The sequence below is a fragment of the Nyctibius grandis genome, chromosome 3, assembly GCF_013368605.1.
Source record: "Nyctibius grandis isolate bNycGra1 chromosome 3, bNycGra1.pri, whole genome shotgun sequence".
NCBI lineage: Eukaryota > Metazoa > Chordata > Aves > Nyctibiiformes > Nyctibiidae > Nyctibius > Nyctibius grandis.
The window spans coordinates 68,228,114-68,240,473 of NC_090660.1; the positions used below are offsets into that span (position 1 = coordinate 68,228,114).

Here is a 12,360-nt window from a genome sequence, read left to right on the forward strand (position 1 = left end):
CTGATTTTCTAGCTTTTTTTCTATTTCTAGACCATAACAGATAACAGGATAACTCTCCACAACTTAAACCTGAAGGTCCCCATACATTTTCTAAGTCTTGAAGTATATAATGCAGCAGGGTCATAACTCCCCTTTTCATCTCAGAAAATAAAGCAACATGCCCCCTCAGAACAAGAAAAGCTAACTGCATGGAACAGCACATGAGCTAATTAACGTTACCAAGAAAAAGGATAACAGACAGTGATGCAGCTCACCAATCATAGAATCACAGAACTGTTTGGGTTGGAAGGGACTTTAAAGATCATCTAGTTCCAACCCCCCTGCCATGGGCAGGGACACCTCCCACTAGACCAGGTTGCTCAAAGCCACATGCAACCTGGCCTTAAACACTTACAGGGAGTGGGCATCCACAGCTTCTCTGGGCAACAATCTGGTTGCACTTATTTGACTCTGGAACTAGCTGAAGGTCAGAAGATGACAACATGTTAAGAACAGACAGAATCACAGAATCAATCAGGTTGGAAGAGACCTCAGGGATCATCGAGTCCAACCGTTGCCCTGACACCACCCTGTCAACTAGACCATGGCACTAAGTGCCATGTCCAGTCTTTTCTTAAACACATCCAGAGATGGTGACTCCACCACCTCCCTGGGCAGCCCATTCCAATGTCTAATAACCCTTTCTGAAAAGAAATTCTTCCTAATGTCCAACCTGAACCTCCCCTGGCGAAGCTTGAGGCTGTGTCCTCTTGTCCTATTGCTAGTTGCCTGGGAGAAGAGGCCAACTCCCACTTCACTACAACCTCCCTTCAGGTAGTTGTAGACTGCAATAAGGTCACCTCGGAGCCTCCTCTTCTCCAGGCTTAACAACCCCAGCTCCCTCAGCCGTTCCTCGTAGGACAGACCCTCCAGACCCTTCACCAGCTTGGTCACCCTCCTCTGGACTCGCTCCAACACCTCAACATCTTTCTTGAAGTGCAGGGCCCAGAACTGAACACAGTACGCAAGATGTGGCCTCACCAGTGCCGAGTACAGAGGGACGATCACTTCCCTAGACAGGCTGGCTACACTATTCCTAATAGAGGCCAGGATGCCATTGGCCTTCTTGGCCACCTGGGCACACTGCTGGCTCATGTTTAGACGGCTGTCGATCAGCACACCCAGGTCTCTTTCCACCAGGCCGCTTTCTAACCACTCTTCCCCCAGCCTGTAGAGCTGCATGGGGTTGTTGTGGCCGAAGTGTAAGACCCGGCACTTGTTCTTGTTGAACCTCATGCCCTTGGTCTCGGCCCATCTATCTAACCTGTCCAGATCCCTCTGTAGGGCCTTCCTACCCTCCAGCAGATCGACACTGCCACCCAGCTTGGTGTCATCTGCAAATTTGCTGAGGGTGCACTCAATCCCTACGTCTAGATCATCTATAAAGATATTGAACAGCACCGGCACCAGAACTGAGCCCTGGGGAACACCGCTAGTGACCGGCCGCCAGTTGGACTTTGCCCCATTCACCACCACTCTCTGGGCTCGGCCATCCAGCCAGTTTTTAACCCGTCGAAGAGTCCACCCATCCAAGCCCCGGGCAGTCAGTTTGTCTAGGAGGATGCTGTGGGAGACAGTGTCGAATGCCTTACTGAAGTCTAGATAGACTACATCCACAGCCCTGCCCTCATCTACTAAGAGGGTCACTTTGTCATAGAAGGAGACCAGGTTGGTCAAGCAGGACCTGCCTTTCATGAATCCATGTTGGGGGGCCCCGATGCCCCAATTGGCCTGCGTGTGCCGTGTAATGGCACTCAGGATGATCTGTTCCATCACCTTGCCTGGCACCGAGGTCAGGCTGACAGGCCTATAGTTCCTTGGATCATCCTTCCGACCCTTCTTGTAGATGGGTGTTACATTTGCTAATTTCCAGTCAGCTGGAACTTCTCCAGTTAACCAGGACTGCCGGTAGATAATCGAGAGTGGTTTGGCAAGTTCATTTGCCAGTTCCATCATTACTCTGGGGTGAATCCCATCCGGGCCCATAGCCTTGTGGGTGTCCAACTGGCACAGCAGGTCACTAACCGTCTCCTCCTGGATTACTGGAGGTTCACACAGCCCCCCATCCCTAACTTCAGGCTCTAGGGGCCGAGTCTCCTGAGGACAACCGGTCTTGACATTAAAGACCGAGGCAAAGAAGGCATTGAGCACCTCTGCCTTTTCCTCATCCCCTGACACTACACTACCCTCCTCATTCAGCAAGTGGTGGAGGCTCTCCTTGACCCTCCTTTTGCTGTTGATGGATTTGTAAAAGCTTTTTTTGTTATCTTTGACTGCAGCAGCCAAATCAAGCTCTAACTGAGCTTTGGCCCTTCTATTCTTCTCCCTACACGACCTGGCAACATCCCTATAGACCTCCCAAGTTACCGACCCTTCTTCCAGAGCAAGTAGGTTCTCTTTTTTTCCTTAAGTGCTAGCCTAAGTTCTCTGTTTAACCAGGCCGGTCTTTTTCCCCCGACGGCTTGTCTTCCTACAGACTGGGACAGCCTGCTCCTGAATACTTAACAATTCCCTTTTGAAGCATGTCCAGCCTTCCTGGACTCCTTTGCCCTTCAGGACTGATTGCCAAGGGACTCGGTCCACCAGCCTCTTAAACAGGCTAAAGTCAGCCCACCAGAAATCTAAGGCAGGAGTTCTACTCTTACCCCTCCTTACTTCCCCCACTATCGAAAACTCTAACATTTCATGGTCGCTACTCCCAAGACGGCCACCGACCCTCACATCTCCCACTAGTCCTTCTCTGTTCACAAACAACAGGTCAAGCAGGGCCCCTCCTCTAGTCGGCTCATTTACCACTTGCATGAGGAAGTTATCCTCCACACATTCGAGGAATCTCCTAGATTGCTTCCTCTCTGCCATGTTGTATTTCCAGCAGACATCCGGCAAGTTGAAGTCGCCCACGAGTACAAGGGCCGGCGACCGGGCGGCTTCTGACAGCCGCTTGGAAAATGCCTCGTCCGCCTGCTCATCCTGGTTGGGTGGTCTATAACAGACTCCCACCGTAATGTCCGCCCCGCCGACCTTCCCCCTGATCTTTACCCATAAACATTCAACCTTGTCCTCCTCACCATCTTCCTCAATTTCAACACAGTCCAAGCACTCCCTAACATACAGCGCTACTCCACCGCCTCTCCTCCTTCACCTGTCCCTCTTGAAGAGCTTATAGCCATCCATAGCTGCACTCCAGTCATGAGAGTCATCCCACCACGTTTCTGTGATGGCAACCACATCATAACCTTCCTGCTGTACAGTGGCCTCTAGCTCTTCCTGTTTATTGCCCATACTGCGTGCACTGGTGTAAACACACTTCAGCTGGGCTAGCGGCCTTGCCCCCGACGCAGGCCTGTCACCCCTAGGTTCATTTGTGGCTGCCCTGGTCTTATCCCCCATCGAACCTAGTCTAAAGACCTCTTGATCAGCCCTGCCAACTTCTGGGCCATAACCCTTTTCCCTTTCTGATTCAGCTGTTCCCCATCTGGCATAAGCAGGCTCGGTGCCATGAAAGCCGCCCCGTGGTCAACAAACCCAAAATCCCACCTATGGCACTAGTCTCTTAGCCACATATTAATCTGTTGTACTTTCATAGTCTTTTCCCTGTTTTCACCAAACACCAAAGGAATTGAAGAGAATATCACCTGCGCACCTACCCCCTTTACCAAACGCCCCAGGGCCCTGAAGTCCCTTTTGATAGCCCTGGGACTTCTCTCTTCAATCTCACCCCTACCCACCTGGAATACTAATAGTGGGTAGTAGTCAGAGGGCCTCACCAGTTCAGGAATCCTCCTGGCAACATCCCTTACCCGAGCCCCAGGGAGGCAGCAGACTTCCCTGTGAGTCGGGTCTGGCCTGCACATGGGGCCCTCCGTTCCCCTTAGCAGGGAGTCGCCTATAACAATTACTTTTCTTTTCTCCTTTTTGGAGCTGGTTGCAACTCTCTTACTCGGTTGCTTCTGTTTATGTAGCCCCGTAGAGGGTCTTTCACCTAGATTTGTGTCTTCCTCACACTCAGGAAGACGCTCAGGCTCCAGCACCTCATACCTATTCTGCAGGGGGACGTGGGGAGGGGAGGAAGGTCCAGATGGGATTTGCCTGCCACCCCAAGCAGGGACCTGCCTCCATTCCCCCCCGTCCCCTAGGTCTCCTCCTGCTCCTTGTGGAGGAGGAAGAGGATCCTCCACTACCGGGGGAGCATTAGGCCCGTCCGTTTTCCCCAGGACAGGCAGGGAACAGCACTGCCCGCCATAACCAGTTTGTTGGTGTGATAGGAAGTGTTCAGGACATGCCACCTGGGCATGATGCCAATTTCATGCATCATTTTCCCTTTCCATTATTGAGGGGTTTTTTTCCATTTCTGTCTTCCATTTAATCAGAGACTGGATGAACTAGTAAAGATGAATCAATTCACAGAATCCTGGTTCTCCAGCACACAAGCAACAGCAAACTACAGGCTGTCTTTGACGGTCTACCATTGGCAAAAAGTCGTCTGCTCTTAAATGTAGCTGTAAACAACGTGGAATTTAGACAGATTTGACACATATGTACAGACAGATAGTAAGACAATATTTAAGCCAGACGTTTTGTTTTCCTTAAGCTAAGAATATTCATTAAAAACATCAATTTTCAAATAAGCTTTAAAAATAAATATCTGCAGAGTTTATACCTGTTAGACATCTTCATCAGATCCTATTTTTATTAGTAGCTTTCTACATTAATGTGCAAAATGTTACACTAATACAGCACAACCTGTTCGTAAACCATTCACTAGATTTAACAAGATACACCTTAACACAACAAGACACACCTTAAAAGGTATTTTGAAAGTTTTAAAATTTTACCATATTCTAAGTGATTCTTACTCATCCAGAAGAAACCTAATTTCTAAAATAAAAATAAACTAGATGTACTCTATTCCAGAAACCATACCATATACTGATGTATTTCAGAAGTAAACAATTTTATACTGGTGCTTTTATGAGAATGCTGATTGGCTGAATTGGAATGAAATACATTTTTCCAAATTATAACCATGACAATGTTGACAGAAATACTTTAGCTAAAAAAAATATACAGCTTAATATGCAGTTGACAAAGTTGCAGTGAACTCCAGCTCTGCATGTTCCTAGTGCATTGAGTCTAGGATATTTTAAGACACTTTTATTTTGTAGCGTGACTTTTTCTCCAATATAGATGAAGCAACATAAAGAAGCCCTATATTTAAGTTCCAGTGTTGTCCACCACCCACTGTTGCATTTTCAACTAGTTTGATGTTTTAAAAAAAAGTATTTAAATTAATGTGGTAGTTGGAGTTATGAGCTGAAAACATGTCCACAAGATGTAAAAACTACCAATATTTAAATGTCAAGCTATTATGAATATAGCCCCTTTTTGAGCATCTCCAGTGTGGTAAACTGAAAACTATCTTGCATTAATACATGCAATTGTTTCATTGTAATCTTTAACAGCATACACCTATCAAAAATCTACCATCTTCCAATGTTACACACACAAATGTGTATTACCTGAGCAAGTTCTTTTTGTTCATTCACCAGTCTGCTGCAGCTTGCTATCATCTGGTCCAATGCGTAGAGCCTATCCTCAAGGCCTTTAATAGCCTTCATGTTCTGATTATCTAATTTGGCAATAGTTTGTCGACATTCTGCCAGAAAGGGTTGGATGATCCTTGGATCAAGCTGCGGGGGGGGGGGGGGGGGGGGGGGGGGGGAGGGGGAGGGGGAAGGAAATAAAAAACATCTTTATTAGCAGTTGACATACTGAAAGGTGACATAAGCTAGCTACATGTTTTTATAACCTTCTCTTTTTTTTTTTTTTAATCTAACATGTGCCTACACCTGTCATCTGTTTCAGAATTCTGAGTTAATGAGTCCGTCGAGTTTATATCACAGCATGAATCTCTCTGAAGTATTCCAACCAGACCACCATATAAATCAGGATCCTTACAAGGGGAAGGGACATTAGTTAAGGGGACAAGGCAGGGTCAGTGGGGAAGAGGCAGTTTAAAGCTAATGGACACAGTCTATACTGGAACAGAGTTCATAAAGCTAGAATCAAAACAAGTAATGAGACTCAGTGGAAAGTGCAGTAAGGAGCGTGGTGGGAAAAAGCTGCAAGACCTATTAGTCTTTTTCCACTAAATGAGTGTTTTAATTGATTCCTTAGACAAGCGTATCAGTTCTAAGTAACTGGAAAACAAGCTATGGAAAAATAATACATTTGTAATACTTTTTGTTAATGTTTTTCCTAATAGAAACACATTTTTAAAATTATTTCATCATATTCCTTCACAGGCCATTATCCAGAAAAAAAGTATTTGAAACATTAAGAGGCTACCAATGTCCACAGATATTAAGGGTGACCCTTGCAAGTTTCACTGTAAGAGCAGTGAAATAAATAAGTCTTTATTTCCTTAGTTCTAAAAACCACATAGGTAATTGCAATAGCTTATACAGGACAGAGTTTAGTCTAAACCTGGAAAAAAATAGTTAGGAAAATAACCTAAGAGTCATTAGGTGTTAGAATAGGAACAAATTTACCCAAAATTGTTATGCTATGCCATCTAGTGGAAAGGACACTATCCTGTGAGGTCATACTAGCTGTCACAACAAGGGCTTCTTTTGTCAATGTGCAGGGTTAACGCCACTCACATCACAGAGCACACAAATTAACCCTCAGAAGAGGATCCACTTATATGAATCAACATTAGCATAAATAAAAGTACTATTTTCCCCTGAATCTATTATTTAACTGTATAAAAGCTTTCATACACAGCACTTTTTCATTCTGGAAACACCCTTCCAGGGTATAGAGAGAGCAACATGAAGAGGAAAAGCATTAGAAATAAAGGAGCAACTACAAAGAATATGTCTTTCATTCTCTTCAAACAAACAAAAAAACACTAAAGAAAAACAAACAAACAAAAACAAACAAACAAGACTGTAAGGGGAAGTACCAAAAGATGGTAATTAGCCCAGAATTTTCAGAATAAATAATATTATTATTAATGTGACTAAATATATCAGAGTCTTCTGAAAATTGCAAAGGTCAATTTCTACTGTGTTGTGAATGGTCTTATGAGCCTTGGTCTTTCTCAAGTGAGCCGTCCACCTTCAATAACCAGTAATAAAAATAGTCCCTGGGATCAAACCAGACTGTTTTCATAGGATCATCTTCATTGCCATCCTATTCAGGATTACTCTACTGCAGCATCCTGAATTACTCCACTGCAGCATCCCAAACAGTTTCTTGACAGACAAAATACTAAAGAACAATATGGTGTTTTTTTTCTTTTTACCTTCATAAACTGTGTTTTATCTCTTCTTACAAAAAAAAAAGAGCCTATTCCTCTCATTCCACTCAATTTATTTTCTCCATCCATTCTTTTTATCCCATCTTTGACCTAATTGCATCTGTAGCACTCAGCTCTACTTTCACTGGTAGATAATATTGCTATCCCCATCTTAAAAGGCTAGAAAAGGAAGAGACTTATTTAAGTGGCTATGAAAGCACTTAACAGAAACATCTGGTTAGCTCCTACTTACTGCTTTTGCTGCAGCCTAGGTTTCTGCAATTAGAAGTGTCATGTTGTAGAAACACCTAGAGGCTAGTGAAACCTGATACATAGCAGCACTCTGTGCAACACACCAGTTCTGCCAAGACTACCAGTATCAAAGGTATAAAGTCCCTACTCTGATGCTTTACACTTTCATGAAAATCTTACCTGAATTCAGAGTTTCAAATAAGAATTGCAATCACAAACCATTTGTATGGTTCATATTTCCAAGGAGGAAAGAATATGAGGAGAATGCAGGAAAAAACATTAAAAAAATTAGTGCCATTTTATTCTAGTTTGCGATGTTAAAGTGTCATCTCAAGTAAATATTAAAAGAACAATTGTGTTGCAAGATATTTATTTGGTATTTTCTTTTCCTTTTCAGCTAGAGGCCAATCCTGTTTTGAAACTAATTCTAAATCAATGGTTGGCAAAAATTCAATCCTTTGTCTGTGCTGCTATCTAAATAGGGTAAATTAATGTTTTCCTAAGGAAAACTAGGAACTATCACACTACTTTAAAGCTTTGGGTCTTTTGTGAACCAAAATAGATCACGATTGATCAATCACAGTTGTTCCTGGTAGTGGCCAGAATAGTCTGACTAAAGCATTTTCCCTACCTGCCAATTCTGATTATGCCAAGAAAACAAAAAGAAGCTTCATTTTTGCAGTAGCAAACACATTTTTTCCCTATACAAATCAGCTTGAGTTACAAAACAATTACAATAGCTGAAACAAAGGACTTCTGACTAGTCTTACTGGGTTTTGTTACTCTTGTTTTAAAGTAGTAGAAAGCACCTTGTAACATTACTGAACAAACAGGACAGAGGATTATCTCAGACTTCAGCAATTAGGAAGTGTTTCACACACAAAACTGAGTATTGTTTTTGCTAAAGAAAAAAACTTGTAAAGTCCAATCTTTCTCTTAGCCTTTTCTGTACTACTAAAATATAGACAGCTCAAAAATCTTAAACAGCCCTTCATATTAAGCCCAATTCTCCAACTATTTTTGAGACAGAATTGAAAAATCAATGTACAGAACTGACCGCATCATAATGTTCCCTACAGATGGGGTTTAGACATAACTGATACAGTCTTCCAGTCCTAACTTAGGGAGGAAATCAAGTGTCGAAGACGACAGAAATTGGTTTTTTTCTTCAAGGTATATTGAGTTGTATAGTATAAAATTATACATATGCAAACAAGGCTAGACAATGTAAGAAATATAAGCTACAGTGAAAGCAAAGAAAGAAGGAAATCTCTAGGCAAAATGTTTTTAAAAGGTTATAATGCTCACTGGTTAAAATAATCATTTGGAAAGTAAAGAAAGTGAGCAATGTTTTACTCTACCAGCAGGAGAAATACAAACTGACATTCGGCTCTTCTGAGCGCATCTGTATCAGCTAATAAAGAATGTGCATATATATATAGTATGTAAATTTATCACAGTTAACAACATGAATTTGTCCTACATTTTAACAAAGTCTTCAGTATTTTAAACACAAAGAAATTAACTTGGGTCCAGGAAAATCTTTACTTTCATTATAAGCATAATTTCTATGAAAAAGGCAATGAAAGAACAGAAGTAAAGCTACTTTGCTCATATGCTACAAGAAGCTATTGGCTTTCCAACAGGAATGGCTATTTGAGAAACAAGCAAGATAACAAGCATTCATTGTGAAATTATGTATCTCCCTAAAGGTCAAATTCTTAACACTCAAGAACTCTTAAAATACTTCCCCACCACCCCCTGTCAGCCTCTGCTTTACTCTCCATTCAGAAAGTTATCTGAGAGACAAGAAGTTACAAAAAGTTGAGTCACTTCAAAAGCACCAGCATCTGGAAAATAAACAGCAACATTCAATGTAATATAATTTGTTTTTTAACAAATTGTTAACTTACCCTGCTCATAGAATCAAAACATTTTCTGACCAGTGATTCAACATCATTAGGTCTATCTTGAACATTTATCCAGTCTAACAAAGACACATTGAAGGAAGGCTGATCATCATCTTTCAATTCTACTGATGGTTCATTGTCCTGTACAGTAGCATTTTGACCAGATTCCTTATCATCTTTTACACTTTCAGGATCTGTGCCTTCCAAAGCTGAATGTTCAACTGACTTGCAAAATGAGGCTAGCATTGATTTATTGTTCACTTTAGATACATCAGAATAAAGCACCAATTCAGCAGATTTCCCATCCTCAGTTTCTTCACTTTCTGTCCCTCCATGCTCAGCTGAAGAATCCAGTCTTCCTAAACACTCTCTGTAACTATGTCTCGTTAGGCACTCCAGCAGTGGTATCTTGGCCATGATAGAAACAGCAGAACCTAAGCTTTTATAAAAAGGGTGAAAAGAAAAAAACATCAGTGTCTAGAAGCCAATGTGACATAAAAACTTAGATACAACCACCCATAATATAAAATATTATTTATTTTAGAATTGAAGCAGATTGCAAAATGAATTTGTTAACTACCCTTTCAAAATACTGTGTTCAGTATCAACATCATGGGAGGACAGTTAAAGTAGTTATGATTTTTGCTCTCTTCCACTGCTCAATATGAACTCTTCTATGCTTCCAAGTAAGCTTATGTTTATAATGCAATGAAAAACAGGATAGTTTGATGAACTGAGACATGTCCCTTTTTTTTTTTTTTTTTAAACACAGAACTGCAACTTTTATGTTTCTAATCTGCATGGATACCAATGCTTATTAGCAAAGACTGAGTGTCCTCTGGTCAACTACTTTTGCAGAGCTTGAAGAGTTTCTATATATTTGGTAAAAGCTATGAAGTTCAACTTTTTTTTTTAAAGTTAAAGAAATAAAGCATAAATATGTTTTAAGTATCCAACATCCACTTACATTCTGTCAGGCAAAGCACTCAAAGAAATGCCATAATACTATAATGCTCAGAAAGATGTCAAAGATTTTCCTTGAAGTAACATCCAGAGTTTGCACAACATAAGTATACACATACATATATAGTCACCCCCCACTGCAAAGGTATACATATACACCCAAAGTTCGTGTGACTTCATACTTTCAACACAGATCGTCATTCTTAATATCTGCTCAAGTGTATTAAAAAGGAATTAATTCAAAAGTGCAAATATGTATTTAAAAATGTTGATTAATGTCTGATTTCATTATCTAGATATTTTTAGTACACATTTGGAAGGACTCCAGCTCTTAAACAGTTGTTCATTAACGAGCGTATCTTTCACATAATTCAATACAGTTTTCTGTGTGCTGATGAATACAAGGGAAAAATGTCAGTTAAAAAAATGACTAGCATGGAACAGAAAGAATGTTCTCCGTAACACATAATCAAACAAATACACACTTGACTAATTAGAATGAGTACCAGACATATAAAACTCAAAAAATAAGTTTAAAAAACAGTAACTTTGGAGATTGAGGCTGTAGTTTAACAGTGAACCTACTGTGTAAGTTTCAACTTGATATCATCTATGGACTGCAAATAGCTTGAATATACATTTTCAAACTTGAAAAGTAGCTTTTGGTAAGAGTATGTACAATCTTCCAAGTTGGCCATTATGGCAGCCCAGCCTTGATGCTGAAGATGTTCATCATGTACAAGACCTTCACAAAATGAGCAAAGTTTCTTGGCAACCTCATACATTTCCTGAAAAAAAAACAAAAAAAAAAACAAAAAAATGCAAATCACTTCAGGTTATTAATATTTTATATAGTTACCACAGTAAAGTTAGACACTTGGAAAATATCAACATAAAAAGTGTTAAATTTAGATAGCTAAAACATTCTACACTTTAAAACTTCAACCAAAAATAATGAAACTTCCTTTATTCTTAAATAAAAAAAATAATTATACGACAAAAAAATTGTCTAGACGATTTACTGAGAAATATCTTCGAAACAGACAGGTGAAAGTTACAGTTCCAAAAAAACCTTACAAAGTTAATTAAATGCTGCTAATATAAAATTTTCAGTGCACACATACATGAATAATGATGCTTGTACTAATCTGATAGAAGGAGCTGGCAAACAAGGTCCCTTAAGGAGAAAACTATTGGTGAGACAAGCAGAAGCTCAGAACAAGACAATGAATTGCAGGATCAATCAGAAGCGCAAGTGCATCAGATGCAAGAATTGATGCATGAGGAAAACACAAGGGCAGATAACTAATTGAAGCCTTCCACTGATTAATAAACCAGATGCAACATGATGAGGAGCAGGGCAGAGTGTCCACAAAACTCTAAAACACACCCTGAAACTTGGTATATGCAAACCAACGTGGAAGCTTTTGTGTTAAAGAACTGGATGACACAGAGGTGTTCTACTGCCATAAGAATTTAAGTACCACCCAACTTGGCAGAGTTAAGAGACCTACATATGGGAAGTACCATACCTTACTAAAAGTACACTAACAGCAATGCCTAATATATTATATTCCAAAGTTTTAACTACTAGTAGAAAAGTAACTATTTTAAGTTTACCAATTTAAGAAAACAGGCTGTCCCCCTCAAAGTGCCTACTACTCAAACACTTAAATGAGAAAGTAAAACAAAAGTCATACAATAAATCCTTCAGCTCAATACTTTATCAATAACACACTATATGGAAAATATTCTCCTGAGCATACTTGTATGTTGGGTTTTAATATCTACCCACCCTCCAAGGAAGACAAATCTTACTACTTTTTGCAGGCTGAGCATACTGTTAAACTAGGACTGCACACACAACTTTCATCTGCTCTAGTACATGTGAGA

At 40.6% G+C, this 12,360-nt stretch overlaps 1 protein-coding gene across 3 annotated transcripts in view; it reads right to left on the bottom strand.

The window, feature by feature from the left end:
• Positions 1–12,360, bottom strand: part of RB1CC1 (RB1 inducible coiled-coil 1) — an 84,203-nt gene that overhangs the window by 43,968 nt on the left and 27,875 nt on the right. For all 3 annotated transcript variants that reach the window (XM_068396568.1, XM_068396566.1, XM_068396567.1), the window contains 3 exons: positions 11,053–11,255; positions 9,508–9,943; positions 5,559–5,729 (listed from right to left, as the gene is read on the bottom strand). In XM_068396568.1, the coding sequence (XP_068252669.1) occupies positions 5,559–5,729; positions 9,508–9,943; positions 11,053–11,255 (810 nt within the window). The remainder of the gene's footprint in view (positions 1–5,558; positions 5,730–9,507; positions 9,944–11,052; positions 11,256–12,360) is intronic.